Source organism: Monodon monoceros, unplaced genomic scaffold (genome assembly GCF_005190385.1).
Source record: "Monodon monoceros isolate NGI ecotype Baffin Bay Population unplaced genomic scaffold, NGI_Narwhal_1 Super_Scaffold_5, whole genome shotgun sequence".
Classification (NCBI taxonomy): domain Eukaryota; kingdom Metazoa; phylum Chordata; class Mammalia; order Artiodactyla; family Monodontidae; genus Monodon; species Monodon monoceros.
In genome coordinates this window covers 100,505,291-100,521,170 of record NW_021703782.1, presented here as the reverse complement: position 1 = coordinate 100,521,170, position 15,880 = coordinate 100,505,291, and the positions used below count along the sequence as shown (strand labels likewise).

The 15,880-nt window shown below is 61.6% G+C and overlaps 1 protein-coding gene across 17 annotated transcripts in view; it reads right to left on the bottom strand.

Moving 5' to 3' along the window:
- Nucleotides 1-15,880, bottom strand: part of DAB2IP (DAB2 interacting protein) — a 165,807-nt gene that overhangs the window by 23,323 nt on the left and 126,604 nt on the right. For all 17 annotated transcript variants that reach the window (XM_029201672.1, XM_029201677.1, XM_029201679.1 and 14 more), the window contains 3 exons: nt 5,506-5,659; nt 3,694-3,792; nt 2,263-2,817 (listed from right to left, as the gene is read on the bottom strand). In XM_029201672.1, the coding sequence (XP_029057505.1) occupies nt 2,263-2,817; nt 3,694-3,792; nt 5,506-5,659 (808 nt within the window). The remainder of the gene's footprint in view (nt 1-2,262; nt 2,818-3,693; nt 3,793-5,505; nt 5,660-15,880) is intronic.

Here is a 15,880-nt window from a genome sequence, read left to right as displayed (position 1 = left end):
CGGGCCAGGGGCCGCCCCGCACAGAGGCTGCACTGGCCAGTGCGGGCCAGGGCTTCTGGAGCTCTGGAAATTCCTCACTCCGATGGGCACAGCTCTGGGCCCCTCTGAAATCACAAGTGTCCCTTGAAATACAGAACCGAACTCCGGGTCCCGGAGACCTGGCTGGCTGGCCAATGGAGAGACAGGAGGGGCTGGCGGGAAGTGGCAGTTGGCCTCTCCGGGGACCACACAGTCTGAGGACCCCTTCCTGACCACAGGTGGCCTCCAGGGCCCCCTCTCTGAGCACACGACAGCAGAGGTAAGTACTGCCGTGTACTGCCCTGCTCTTGCCCACAGGGCTTCCGGAACTCCCGGGGCAGGCGCGAGGCCCAGGTGGGGAAGAGGAGGGGCTCTGCTTAGAGCTAGGGCCCGACAAGGGGGAAGAGGCCCAGAACAGGACAGGGACCTGTCCAAGGCCACACAGCTACCTGGGCCACACTGGGCCCGAGTCTCTTGTTTCCAGGCCCTGTTCCTCCCCTCGCACTGAGGGGAGGGGGGACGGCAAGGAGAACGTGCCAGGTGCCCCCTCACATAGCCCTCCCCCGGGACTGCAGGGCCCTCGTCACGTGCTCTCGAGAGGCATCGCACCCATCAGTGCCCAAGTGGTCAGAGTTCGGACAAACGTCACGCCAGCAGCCCGAGTTACTTCCTATCCTTCCACCTACTGCTCTCCCCACCTAAGGGCCCACTGGGAGGCTGCAGCCCTGGCTTCCCCCTCCTTCCACAATAAGCAAACTGATTCTTCTGTCTCAGCTGTGAGTATGAGAGCAAAGGTCCCTTCAGATCGGAGTCAGACTCCCAGGCCAGCCCAGCCCTTGGGGGCCACGTACTGGAAGAACAGACACAGAGACAGAGAGGACGCTGCTCCAGCCCCTGCTGCCTCCCTGGAACTCCCTCTGGAGGCACGGCTTCCATTCACTTAGTTTCTAGCCCCCTTCCCACTGCTAAGCAAGAAATTAAGAGACGGTCCCACATGCAGCCTTGCCCAGGCAGGTCGGAGGCTGGGGGCAGGGGAAGGTGGTCCAACAACGCGGAGGAACCGAGTGCTGGACCCCACGGGGCCCATGCCGGGAAAGCGCCCCTCCCTGTGCCTGCGTTGGTCCCACACCATGAGCCCAACAGGCAGGGGCTCTGAAGGGCCCGAAGGAGGCCAGGGCCTTCCGGGAACAGACAGAGGATAAGGGCCCCAATGGAGCACGTGCCCTGGGCTCTGCCTGCGGACCTGAGGTCCGGCCCCGCCCGTGTCTTCCCCAAGCCCAGGCTGAGGGCTCAGGACCTTGACCAGGGCAGTCCCTCGCCCCCACCACAGGCCGCAAACCACACCACGTCCAGAGGGCAGAGGCCCAGCTCCCGGGGCCAGCACACAAGGCCTCTGCAGCGTGGATGGACCCCACGTCCAGCCCTTCTCCACTGCATCCAAGGGAGGGGGCAGGGTGGAGAGGGGGAGGTGTGCCCTCGAGGCCCACAGAACCACACTCCACTGCGATGGGCAGGTAGGCGTGTGGAGCCTTCCAGAAGGAGCCTACCTGTCTCCAAAGCCAGGTGGGTGGGGCTGAGGTGTGGCCTGGCAGGGAGGGGCAGGTGAAAGGCCGGGAGAGGGGCCCCGCCCCGGCCCTGAAGTAGGGCCTGCTGGAGGGCTTTAGATGAGCTCTGCTCCTGGAGACTCTGGAGCTGGGGACGGCTGTAGCTGTGGCAGGCTGCCCGTCAAACAGACGGCTGCAATAGTGACTGTGTCCCATGTGTGTGAATTGGGAGTGAGGGGGGAGTCTGGGGCTCGGACAGCGGCCTGCACCCTGGCGGTCACCTGTTGGGATGTGTCCCAAACTCAACACCTCACTGGACGTGTGTGTCTGGGTCGCTGGGACCTGTGTGCCGGCAGAGGTGGGCCTCGTGGCCTGCTCGCCTCGAGCCTCAGGGAGGGGCCAGCCCTCTGGGGCAGTGGGTGAAGTCCCTAAACCCATTTCCTCACTGCAAGGTGTGCTCCGGTCCAGGGGCTCCATACCCGCCTCTGTGATCAGCTCCAACCACGGCGAAGGAGCACGAAGTCCCCACCCTCCACGATGCATCTCTTGGGTTTCAGAAACTCACCTGGCTGTGACCAGTGCCTCCACCAGAGCTGAAATCCACGACGTGGACATGGGGACCGGTAGGTAATCCAGCACGTCACCCAGCCTCCCACGGGGCAACATGAGGTGGGGTCCCGCCTGAGGCCCACACACCTACCTTCACCTTGCCCGTGCTCTGCAGGATGTGCACCAGGGCCGATGCCATCTCCTCCTTGGTCTTGGCGCTGAGGATGGGCTCGAGGGCGGCGCAGAGCCCCAGGTAGTGGTTGGTGATGTGCTCGGCAAACTCCTTGTACATCTCCATGGGCAGGATGGTGATGGTCTGGTAGCGCGCCTTGATGCGGATCATGGGCCCGGGGCCCTTGCCGCTCTTGGGGTTGGGCGTCACCACCGGGTACCACTTCTCCACGAACTGCCGGCCGGCCACGGAGGCGGCGGGCAGGCTCACCAGGCCCAGGTAGCTGTTGCGTTCCTTCTTCTTCTTCTTGTCTGTCTCGCGGTACAGGTGGACGGTGACGGTGCGCAGGGGCGGCAGGTTGTGGAACTCGAAGTGCTCGCCCCAAAAGACGTTGTCAGTCTTGAGCTTGCCCGTGGTGCGTGCGTACAGCACGTCGTCCAGGCACAGCTCGCACAGGTACTTCTTCTTGGCAGGCAGGTCCTTGGCCTCGATCACCCACAGCTTCAGGATGTGCTCCACGCGCCGGCTGTTGTCCTGCGCACACACACAGGGGGGCCGCGGTGACTGGGGGCCCAGCCGCCTGCCCATCGCCCAGCCCGTAGCGGGGAAGAGCTCTTGGAGCCTGGAGGGACCGGGCCCCGGGCGAGGGACAGCTCTGGAGTCTGACGGCTGTGCAGCTATGGGGCTGGATCTCTGCTCTACCTCACCCTAGCTCACTGACCGTGGGCAAGTGACCATCTAAGCCTCAACTCCCTTTTTTTTATTCCCTTGGGAATTAAAACCGAGTACAGAGCAGGTAAGAGGCTGGCACGACGCCTGGCACACGACAGCCGTTTACTGGCTCCCCTGCAGTTTGCTGGTCTGCAAAGTCACTTAGAGGTTAAGACCATCACTAAGGCCCTTCCTTAGTAATGTCATGGCGACCAGGACTCAGCCCAGGCCACGCTGGCCAGGGAGGCAGACACAGAACCAAGTGATGACAGTCGGGGTCCCAGGAACCTTCTGGGAGAAGCCTGGGGGCAGTAGGAACACAGGAGGGCACCAGCCTGGGCCGGCGGCGCTCGCCTGGAGGAGGGAACAGAAAGCGAAGCTGGACTCGAAGGGATGAGCAGGATTCGGCCGGGGGGGAGAGGGTCAAGAGCTCCAGGCAGATGGACACCAGCACCCAAAACCCCAGTGCTCAGTTCTCTGGCCCAGCGTCTTCAGTGTGCAGCTTCGAAGGCTGAGGCCCCCAGCACGAGTCAGCCTCTTTCAGAGCCCAGCACTACGGCCCGCTCGGGCCCTGCCTGCACCCCCAAGCCCAGGCCACACCAGAGACCCCTCCGTCTGCTCCCTCACGTCGGTGTCTGTGCTCTGCTCTGAGTCTAGCCTCCACCCCCCGTGCTCTGGGGACAGCGGACACAGGCCCACCTTGTTGGGATGCACCGCTCGCCGCAGGTTCTCCATCCACTTGTCCCGCTCGGCCGCTGACCGGCAGGAGAAGCACTTGCTTCCCGACGACGTCGTCACCTGTGGGGGACGGGCAGGACAGCGTCACGGGGAGGGGAGGGCAGCAAGGAGGCGTGATGGAGGACCTCCAGGACTTGGGGGAGTTTCGGCTGCCGGGTCTGACCGCACCCCAGCCCCAGGCAGGAGGCAGAACAACGACCCCCATATTTCACATTTGCGGGTGGTGCACCGAGACCTGGGGTCCCAGAGCAAGACAGTGACAGGAGGGTGGCCCAGCCCCGTGCCAGCTGGTGCCTGGTCCTGGCTCCTCACCCCTGCCTCAGTGCCCTCTGACCACAGGACAGCATCTTTCTGAGTCCAACCTCATTCTCCTGGAGATGGTGGGAGGCAGAGGGCACGGGCCCCCGCACGAGTCAGAGAGCAAGGCTTCACCCAAGTCTCCCTCTAGCGGTGGAGCCACAGGCACCTAGCAGACAACCACGGGTTGGCACGAGGGTCACCTTGGTCCTCAGCGGACACCTGCTGGTGATGCTTCTCTTGCCAAGTGACAGTGACAGCAATGGCAGTCACAGAAGGCTAACCTACTTGGGGCCAGACTAGAGCACTGAGAACTGGGCTGTCTGGGTGTGCTGGGCCCTGGGGTCCTGCCTGGAACCCTTACCCTCCCCTCCCTGTCTGACTTGCCCACCTTCTGGTCTCCTCCGGGTGAGCAAGCCCAGCCCAAGCTGTTCCTGCCCTGTTCCCGCTGTCCCCGGCACGCCGAGGTCTCCACCAGGGAACCAGACGCCTTATCTAGCCATTCACGGGCCTGCAGAAGCCACAGCACCCCCTGCTGTGGACCAGTGGGCAGGCACCATCTTCAGCCCGCCCCAGAGAGAAGTCAGAGGCCAGAAGGAGCCCAGCTGGGCCAGGAGTCCCGAACCAGAAACGGCACCCAGTGGGCACAGGGCTAGGGCAGATGCCAGGCACCACCCTCCTCTTCCCCTGGAGCTGGGGGTGCCGGGAGGTTGCCCTATTAGTCCCAGGGTCGTGCCTCTGTCAGAAAGCTCTCCTAATTATGCAAGACTGTTGGGGGTGGGAAGCTTCCCAGAAACAGAGGTGGGAAGAGAACATGAATAATTAGAAAAGCAATTAGGAACTCCCAGCAACACCTGCGACATTAGTTATCCTGGCTGTGGCTTGGCCTCGGGCTTGTAGGGTGACCTTTGACATCGTCTTGCCCTCACTGGGCCTCAGATTCCCCATCTACAGGGAAGCACTGGACAGGTGATCCTCGGTAACAGCCCTGTCAGGTTGGGTGGCTGACCCTCTGCTCTCAAACCTTGGGTCACAGAACGCCGGGGCAGGAAAGATTCTGGCTTTCACCACACAGAGGCAGGGACAGGGCCAGAAAAGGGGACACTCCCCACTGCCCTACAATGCACTGGAGTGGTTTTGCAGGAGGGGTGAGCAGGCCTCGAGACCAGCTCTGGGGCTTGAGCCATTCCACATACGCCTTGAACTCCCTCCCACCCACTTGGACCTCTTGCACTTCCCAGCATGGGGGACAGCGCTGGTCTGTCTCCAAGGAGGCCACAGAGCAGGAATGAAGCCCCCGTCTCCCAGCTCCACTTGGTCTCTTAGGAGGCAAAAGCTATGACAGATTCTGGCAGCTGTCCCAAAGAGCCTGGCCCCTGCGGAGGCCATGTAGCACTTTAGGCGGGCGTCTGGAGGAGACCTGGCCTCGCGGGAAGAGGACACCAGTACCCGCCCCGCCCCTGCGGCAGGACCCACCTCGAAGCAGTAGTCCTGGCCCAGGATGCTGCTGTGCACTGGCTTGATGACCACCTCCTCCTCCATGCTGAGGTCCAGCGCCTCCACCGCGCTGCTAGGGCTGAGCAGGGACTCGTGCGAGCGAGACTCCTTCAGCCTCGGCATCAGATGGGACCTGGGGGGAGGGCAGCAGGGTGCGTCAGGTCAGGCCTGCCCTGTCCCCTCCCTCCCCTTCTCCTCCAGGAAGCCCGCCCAGAACCCCCCCATTTGGAGGCAATCACTCCCCTCAACTCCCACGGTCCTTTCTGTCGTAAGGCAGAGTTGGGGGGAGGCGACATCATGGGGCTGGAGTCACGGAGACCAGCCAGTCCCTTTGCCCCAAGGCAGGACTCTGGGTAAAGGGCTCAGCCCCTAAGTGGCGGGGGGCGGGGGGGGGTGGTGGTGGCCGGGGGTGCTGGCAGGGAGGTAAGGAGTTGAAAGTCAGCACTGGGTGCAGGGTAGGGCTGGACCTGGCTTCTCAGCAGCCCGAGACCCACAGAGAAGAGCGGACCCGGCCCAGGCAGCCTTCTGGGGGTCTGGTGCCTTCCCCATCCCATCCCCTCCCCTCTGCTCCAGTCCCCATCCAAAACAGAAGCAGTTGCCCTGTTCCAACATTTGTCCAGGACATCACTGCCGACAGAACCCTTTCTCGTACACCATCCCACTCCGTCCACTGGCCCCAGGCAATGCAGGAGCACCGGGAACTCTGCTGCTCCTTTCTTACAGACCGTGAGGCTCAAAACAGAAGGGATGCAGCCATCTCTGCACGGTGCCCAAGAGCTGAGACTCAGACAGGGTCCACAGGCTGGGGGTTCGGGGGTCAGGCCAGAGTCAGTGGGCCCAGCACAGGCACAAAGAGCACAGGTAGTTCACTCCACCTGATGCCCAAATGGAACCTGGACCAGGACTGGCTCTGACAGACCTGGCCTTGGACCTGGGCCCACTGCTCACCTACCACGTGGCCCTAGACAAGTCACTTCCCCTCTCTGAGCCTCAGTTTCCTCGGCACTTCACGTGGAAAGCGCCTTAGATGGCATCTGCTCCGGTGCTCGATAGAGTCCACCTTGGAAAGGCAAACGTCCCTTTCCAGAGTCAACAGGACACACAGCAATGCCCCACTGGGCCCCCTCCCACAGCCGGGGCACAGGAAAAGCCAGAGGACCAGCCAGGCTTGCAAAGACCACCCCGGGAGAGGCTGGGCAGGCCTCGCCCCTACTCATGTCCGCAGTCCAAACCCTGGCCTTAGCTCACCCAGACCTCCTTCCCCCAACACCCTCTGCCTTTCAGCTCCTGGCCTCCGGGTCCAAGGCTCAGGCCATCATCTCTCCCTGTCTCGCCAAAGACCCTCTCTCAGGTCAGTGAGGCCTGGCAGGACCACCACAGACCTCCCTGTAGGGCACATACACCCCGTAACCCATTTCCATAACCACCTGTGGTAAGAGGGCCTGAGGTCCACCATGTGTGGACCCAGGAATCCAGAGATGAGCCGAACAGACCCTGCCCAGAGGGCTTCACAGGCTGACAGAGACCACCCTCTAGCCCCTATACTTCTCCATGGCAACAGCCCTCCCTGACACGCTGTCCTGTGCTAGGCACTGCATGGGAATCAGGGCTGCAACTGGGACCCCAGCTCTTGGGGACCTCACAGCCCAACCCAAGAGACCCAGTCGGGCTCCCCCAGCTGCTCCCCCATGCCCAGCATGAAGCTGGTGCAGAGCAGGGCTCAGATCCCTGGAGCCGAGTCAATGCCCTCAGGCAGGACTCCTGAAAGCTCCCAGGGGAGCAGACCAGAGGGAAGCTGTGAGGCAGGCTAAAGTCAGGTTAGAACCCAGCCAAACCTCCCCAGGACGCATTCGAGGCCCAAGGCCACTGGCACGCACAGCTGTGGTGCCTCTGCTCCTCCAGAACCCTCTCTGGGAGACCACACCGCACACACGCACTGCTGCGGCCACGCCAGGTGCTGACAGGCTTCTCCCGGTGACAAACCCTCCACGTCCTGCTCGAACGGCCCAGCCTCCTTCCCATCACGGCACTGACCAATGTGGTGGCTGGGTCTGCCATCCACTCTGTTGAGATTCCACCCTGGGCCTCCCTCCATACCTCAGTACAAGGGACGCCCTACCTCAGTTGCCGGGGAAATCACCCACCTCGGAAGGGCTGAGACCCAGAGCCCCCAGGCCCGCTGTCCAGGGCTGAAAACCCAGCCCACCGATCAAGATCAGGCTGCTTTCTGGCCCAGCCCGGAAAGCCCTGCCAGGTAAGATGCTGGGAGCTGGGGCGGGTGGAGCGGGCACCCAGGAAGTATTCTACATAGGGAGGAGCTGGCAGGCTGCGGCACCGCCTCCTGCCTGGGGCACCTGAACGAGCCGGCGGGGGAGAGGAGAGAGGGGCACACTCAGCAGACAGGGCCTGCCCAGGGAGACCTGAGGGGGCCTTCGTTCTACAGCCCAGGAGCCCAGCGGGCCCAGGCCAGACCCCAAAGCAGCCAAACCCCGGAACCTGTGGCTGCAGAACCCTCCTCTTCCTTCCCCACCATCCTGCCCCACAAGCAGGCCCCAACTGGCCCAGGCCTCACTGGGAAGGTTCCTGACAGAATGGAGGACTACGGGAAGCTCAAGGCTAAGGCATTCTGGCCGCAGCTGGGCAGCCCTGACACTCCCCACCTCCCCAGGGATTCTCTAAGTGGGAGGACCTGAAGCAGGGGCCGCACCCACCCCTGCAGCCCAAGCTCACTGCGGGGGGGTGGGGGGTGGGGTGTGTCCAGGGAGGCCCAGTGGCTACTCCTAGATCTCCCAGGTGCTTCTGGGAGTAGAGTTGAGGGCCAGGCTCTGACCACTGCCCTATGATGGGGCAGGGCTAGTGGGCCTTTGCTCTCTGACTCACAGGCAGACGCATATCCTTCTCGCTCAGCCTGCAGTCCACCTGCCCCCAGCTCCCCACAAGGCTCGTGGGGGAGAGAAAGGGGCACCTATTCACCAGGCCCTGACGTGCAGCTCTGGGCCCAGAGGGGAGCTGGTCTGCTGTGACCCTGCAGGGTGGGACCTCCTGGCACAGGGGACTGCTCCTGTGGCAGTGACTGGTAAGCTAGATGACTGGGGCTCAGGGAGGGAAAATGGTCACTTGGTCACTGGACCCAGCAGGCCCACCTCACAGCCTAAGATCCACCTCTTCCAGGAAGCCAGCCAGCCCTGTCCCAGGCCGACAGCACAGCACCCCCTAAAACTCCACCGCAGGGACTCCTGTCCCATCAATCACCCACGGCAGGCCTCGACCCGGCCTGCCTCTGCTCCAGCCAGCATTGTTTTGGGCACTTCCTTTCTCACCTCCAGCTCCTGCCTTCCCAGGCTGGGCCAGAAGCCCATCCCGGGAGGGACCATGCTCCAAGAGGGCAGCGAGCAGGCACGGTGTCCCTACCCAGGAAGCTTGGTGGGCGCCCACCTCCACTCGGCCAGGGCACCCAGCTGGTCACTTTCAACTGCACACAACTCTGCCAGGAACACTCATCTACCCATTTCACAGAAAGGTAAGATGGGCTCAGGGAGCAGCAGTCCCTGCATCTGCTCGAGGCCCCCTGCTGGAAGGAGGACACAGGTTGGTCTGGGAGCCCTGCCCATGGCTGCCCTCTGTGGTGTGGAGGTCTGTGCTCTGACGCCATCGTATGCAGGGCCTCTGCTGCCCTGAGGCTGGGGTGGGAGAGAAGCTGGCCCAACACACCCACTGTGTGGCCTCCCCCAGTGCTCAGCTCAGTCTGTGACGGCACCCGCCGGGGACCTCCTGTGGTATCTGGGGACCAGAGCCTCAGTCTTTGGTGAGATGGCACCAAGGAAGACAAAATCCGTCGCAGGGGACCTCTGCTCGTGCAGGTTATCCCCACAGCCCAGGTCTGAGCTACTCCTCACAACAACCCTGCCAGGGACACCACACTGGGTCAGAGAGGCCACAGAACCAGGTCTCACGGCAGTGCTGTGGGCTCCACGTGCCTGGCCCTCCTTACCTGGGCCAGGCTCGCCCTGGGCTGTGCCCGCAGGAAACAGCACACACAGCACTTGGCTGAACCCTCACAAGGCTGAGAGGAGGATGCCCACCGGACCCCGGTGAGGCCTGCTTCAGGGAAGGCAGGTGACCGGCTCAGGGTCTCAGCTTCCTCCTGAAGTGACCCCTGTTTGTGCCCCAACCCCCCCAGGGGCCCTTTCCTCATCTGAAAGATAAAGGACTCACTCTCTGTCTCAAATAGCAATAAATGGTAACACGCACACACTGAAGTGCTGGAGAGAGGGTCTGCAGGGAGAGGCATTCCCCCAGGCGATGGAGTCATGAAGAGGGGCTTTCCCATCAAGACCACATGGGCTCAGCTGCAGCCCTGCTGGCCGGGGTGCATCTGCCTGTCCCACCTCACCCGGGGCTCCTCTTCCCCAGGGGTCACGATTCCCTCAGGCAGGCCTCCAGGCACAGGCAGTCCCCTCCACCTAGAAATCCCCTTGTCCCATCCAACCTTCAATACCCAGCATCAGATCCTCTTCTTCCAGGAAGCCTTCTCAGACTCCCAGGGCAGAGAGCGACCTCAAACCCTAATGTTCATTAGGCTGTGCTGGGAAGGCCTGTCACAGAGCTGTCTCCTTACCAGGAAGGGGGCTCCTCGTGGGGAGGGCTGGGTCTGGATCAGCGCTAATATTCAGAGTTCCTGGATCAAAGCCCCAACACCGCAGGAGCTGAGGTCAGCTAAGCCTGGGGGAGGGGGAGGAGGTCAGCTGGGATGAGGACAATCCTCCCTGGTCCCTCAGACGCTGTTAGTGGGAGAAAGCACCGGCCTTCGGGGCAGCCGCCTGCTCACGGCCAGTTCCCAAGAGCAGCACCCTGGTGCTTGCCCAGAATCTCCAAGAAACACCCCTCCTCTTGACCTGTCCAGGTATGGGGCGCTCCCTCCATGTCTCCCAAGGTCAGGGGCTCATCCAACCCTCTGTGGCTGCACCCTCCATCACAGCCGCATCCTCCCGAGACCATCCCAGACCCAGCTGATGCTCTAGACCTTCGACAGCCCCCCAGTCACTAGAGGCCCCATGTCCCCTGCAGTACCCCCTTCCTGACCTGGACCAGCTGTTCAGGTGGCCTTTACCTGCGTCCTCCATGCCATGGAATCCTCACACTTCCTGGGAGGGGGGGTGGTGCCACGATTCTCAGGTCACAGACAGGAGAGCCAAGGCCACAGGGGAGGGAGGCCTGCCCTGACCTCCTCTGCCTCTGAGAGGTCTTGGCCAGGGCCTGGGGGGCAGTGGAGGAGGGGGGCAGTGCCCTCCCACCAGATGGGCCCCTCTGCCCAACATGATGTCACTCCTGCCCTCGGCGCTCCCCTCACAGCCTACGGAGAATCAAGTCTCAGTGCTTCACCCTGGGGTTAAGCCCTCCCCGAAACTCTACCCCTGCCACACCACACCCTGGCAAAGGACCTAGACTCTCCTCGCCAGCGGGTCCCAGGCCAGCAGGAACTCCCTCCCTCTGGGGGGACCTCTGCCCAGGCTGTTTCCTGAACCCGTCCCACCCTTCCCTCCACTCTCTGCCCGACAACAGCCTTTCTTGTCAGCGTTCAAAGCCCAGTCCGAATGCAGCCACCATCACACTGTCCCTGGTCTCTCCAGACAGACAAGTGCTCACACCCGGGCCGGGTGGCTGAGCCCCACTCCACACCACTTTCCCACCTGTCTCCTTACCCAGTTCTCATGAGAACCCATCAGGACTGAGGTACCGCACCTCAGAAAGGCCAGGTGTCGTGCCCAAGATCGCACAGGCAGCAAGTGGCCAAGGGGGACTGGAACCCCGTTCAGCAGACTCCAAGCCTAACGCTGTCCGCCCAAGCCTCGCCTTCCCCTCTGCCCACAGGCGGCCACGCAGGGCCACAGCCAGCTGACCTGCTCGCCGTGACCCGCTTCGCTCCAGGTCGGGTGGAAGAGCCGCGGGGCTGGCTGGGGTCGGGCAGCCGTTCCCAGGGCCCAGGAGCCCGGGAAATGTGGGCACGCCACAGGCACGGGCGGAGCCGCTGTTGGAGATATAGCCAGGCACCAAGAGCAGCCCACTGTGAGGGCGGGGGGGGGGGGGGGGGGGCAGGAACAACAGGACATTGTCCTGGCTCCTGGGCCACAGCCTTATCTGATAGCCTTCCAGCCAACCCAGGAGCTGTTTTTCAACTCCGTCCTTTTTTCTCTTAAAAGGTTAGTGACACAAAAGTTTAGCAAATTCCCTATTATTTCAAGGAGGGAGGAGACCTGAAAATAAAACTTGTGATAATTAAAAAGCCCTATATGACACGGGGAGGATGCTCCCAGCTACGGGTGGGGTGAGTTGAGTGGGATTGGATAGCCTGGAAGGTAAGGGGCTCAGAATCTCCTTCCAAACCTCAAGGGGCAGAGGGAGCTGCCGTGTGCCTGCCCCCAGAGGGCAGGGCCGGGACCAGGAGAGGCCAATTCCAGCTCAGTCACACTGTCCCCAAATGGGCCAGCCTGGTTTGGTTTTAGAGGAGCGGGCACCCTGTCTCTGGAGGCATGCAAGCAGGAGCTGGGAGCTCTCTTTCAGACATGTCGAGGAGGCGCTGCCCGCGCTGCTTGGGGGCTGCTGGCATAACAGGCAGGCAGGCAGGCAGGCAGCGGAGTTAAGCCCCAGGGATAAACACGCAGCCCACACACCTGCCGCCGGGAACGGGCGGGAGGGCAGCAGGCCCTGGCGCCAAGGGTGCCCGGCTGTAGGAGCAAATCTAGTCTCCATTCCCTATAAAACACACAACCATGAGTACTTTTAACTCGTGCCACTCTCTAGGACTCAGTTTCCCCATCTCTAAGCGGGGAGAACTGACGTGCCTTCCTCCCAGGGCTCCTGAGAGCGTCAACTGAGACAAGGCAAGGAGGTGCTCGGGGGAACAGGGGTCAACGCCAGCGACCACACCAGTCACTCATGCCGGTCCCCATCCTCTTTTGTCTGCTCTAGTCACTGCCTCATGCCAGACACCCCTGTAGGAGCGCGGACACAGCTGTGAACAAGGCCGATTAAGGATTACACACCGGCATCAAGGCTGACGTTTCTAGGGGAGATGACACTCCTGATGTTTGGGGTAACGAGACAGGGATTTTGCAGGCCATTCTCTGTTCCTTTCCCCTGACCACTCAAATCTCTTACCTTCTCCAGGCCTCAGTTTCCCCCATCTGCAAACAAACTACATCCAGCCAAATGCTCTGGGATGCCTCCAAAAAGCCCCCCCTAAAAACAAAAACGCAATAAAAGCCCCTAATTTCTTGAAGTGAAAGGAAGAAAGAGGGTGTCTGTGGGTGGGCAGGAGACCTTTCTGAGGGCCCACTTTAGCCCTTCGGCCTGTGACCCCGAGACCTGGCCTCTCACCTGCACGCCTGTGTGGTCTCACGCCACTGCCTACAGCCACAACCAGGCCTGGACGGGGCAGAAATCCTGGACAAGGTTGGTCTCCACGGAGGAGGTGCCCACTTGAGGGCTGGCAGAACCCGTGGACTCTGGAGTTGGTCAGAACATGCCAACCATGTTTCCACCTGTCACAGCCAGGCAGGTCCAGGGAGCTGTGCCCACAGTAGAAGGAGCCAGGTCCCGGGGCACAGTCAGGGGGAGGGCGCTGACCTCCTGAGAATCAAGCAGCATGACACAAACAAGGCAGAAAGCCCCCCTCCTGCCCCCCGCACACCCAGAACACCCAGCGGAGCCATCCCTCCCCCAGGCCCAGCCTTGCCCTGCTGGCCTGGGGACCGGCTGCTGAGGTCAGCGCTCACTCCTGGCCCCGCTGGGGTCCCAGGGGAGGGGAGAAGAATGCAGCTGCCTGGGGGCCCCCAGGACCCTGGGGAGACAGAGCCTGTCCTTAAAAGGCAGGGAGGCTGGCCGCCCTGCCTGGGAAGGCTTCCTGGGATGACAGGGCCTAGAGGCCTGGTCCGTCTCGGCCCAGGGCTCTCTCAGTCCAAGGCAGAGGGGCAGATCCCAGCAGTCACTAGAACCAGTGTGAGCCCATCCGCACACTCACACTGAGCCCTGGGCTGGGAGGTGCCCGGTCTCCTGCCTCACCCTATCCCTGGGAGCCTGTGCCTTCCCGACACCGCAGGGCTGACTTGGAAAAGGAGAGTCCACACGCCGGCAACCAGGACAGGAGGACAGGATGTCTCCTCACGTGCCACGGCTACAGCGCGGCCCGAGGCCGGGCTCCAGGGTGCCCCGTATATGCTGAACGATCGACACTGTGGTAGCTGCTGCTTTCTCACCTGCTGAGCTACTTCAGAGACTGTGACCGAACCCCCAACATGTCAACTCCCCATTAACATAAGGGACCATCCACTAACCACCACTATTCCTCCTCCCAGCCGCCCAGAATCCCGTCAGCGAAACCTCCTTGCTGCCTGTTGCTGACGTGGGGAGAGGCCAGGGACATGAGGGGGCTGCTTCTGGCCCCTGAGCTGGAGGGGCGCCCCTCAGCATCCTGACCATCCCCCATCCCACCCTTTCCACTATAATTCTGCAGCCTAAGGGAGTTTTCAAAGAACATTCAGGGACACATTTACCTCCCCACATCCCTACATCTTTTTTCGGGGGAGAGGGGAGGGCAAGGGGCACACAGAGAGAGAAGAAACAAAAAACTTTCCATCTATTCCCCCAAGTTATCCCGCAGCCTGAATAATTTCCGGTTTTTAATCAATAGTTGTCAGACTTGTCAAATGACTTCGGGGACCACAAAGGAGTTTTTAAACATTCATAAACCTCAGCAGAAGAGCAAAGTGCCCTGAATTTTAAAAGAAGAGCATCTGAGGAACATTCATTGAATAGGATGAGATCTGGGCAAATCGAAAGCGAGTTGAGGGCCAAGTGCTCCTGCCGCTGCTGAGCGGGGACAGCTCTCCGTCCCTTCCTGGTCCCCAGGAGAAACCGCCGAGCCCAGCCCGGCCGCTCAGGAAGATTAAGGAGAATGACACCCCAAACCCTAAGGTCCCCTCAGCTCCCCCAAATAAAGCACCCCCAGGCAGGAGCACAGCAGCAGCCCCATCTGGCCCACGGCCCGGCACTCGGCTCCTCCACTAGGAAGACTCTGGAGAACGGTCGAGGCCCCGGCCGTGCGTCTCTTCCCTGCGAGCTCAGTCTGTGCCAGTCTCCTCCTCACATGTGTGAACACGGCCCGTGCATCCCCTTGGTCCCATAGATCACACCTCCGAGTGTGGGACTAGCTTCTGACTCGTTCCCCCACCTCCACCCAGGACCATAAATACCAACAGCTGCCTCAGGCCCTGGGGACCCACGACCCAAGTGGGGAAGGATGACGAAATGAAAACAAAGAACTGAAACCAAGGCTTCCATTCCCCAAGGAAGCAACTTCCCTCTTGCTTACCTAATTCCTCCCAGCTCTCCACCTCCAGGAAGCCCTCCTAGGCTCAGCAGACCCCTCCAAAGAATGTCATCTTCTCCCCTCTTACCCCTCCATCCCAGACCCAGGTGCCGTGCCAGGTGGTCTTCTGGTGCTGTGCAAGTCATTCACGTTAGGGTGACAACGCGATCTGGGGACTGTCCTTCCCCCATCCCTGGGCATTAAGCTTCCTACCTCAACCAAGGACCAGCCACGTGTCAACACAGCCCCAGCCCCTGGCACCATGCTGGTTGATGACTGGTCTAATGTGGTGAGGCCTCCTTCCTTAAAAACAAACACACGTAAACATAAAGTTCTGTGACTTTGGTCAAATTAAATAACCTGCACGTCTCACTTTCCTTATCTGTAAAATGGGGAAGACATCACCTTTGGTGCTACAGGTGTAACCTGACACGCAGGGAGCCCTGCTTTACCCTGGGCATTCTGCCCCTTCCCACCTTGCAGCACTTCTCCTTTAAGTAGGCACCTCCACGTCCCCATTTAAGGAGAGATGGGCACCCTAGGTTCTAGCAGCAATGCCCATCTCCTGTCCCGCCACCACTTAGGACAGGGGGGCTCTGTGGCCTCAGGGAGATGAGGCAAAGACACGAAGGGGAAGGGGCATGGGCCAAGGGAGCACAGACCTCGGGTTGGTCTCTCCTGCACCTCAGTTTTCTCACCTGACAAGTGGGCCGCGCTGCCCTCCTCCCAGAGCCTGATGGAGGTCTGACATGCGAACACCCACCCCGCCTGGTTTGAGCTAATCCAGCGCCCCAGTATATAGTTACTGAGTGCCTCCAGCATGCCAGCGCTAAGTCTGGGGGCCTTGGGACCCCAGCTCCCCATCCTCCCAAAGCCTGGTGTCTGGGAGTCCCAGCAGGGCATCAGAGCTCTGCTTCCCAGACCGAAACTCACAGGAGACAGCCAGGAGTGCTCAACAGCAGCAAAAAAGCAGGAGCGGGGCGGGGG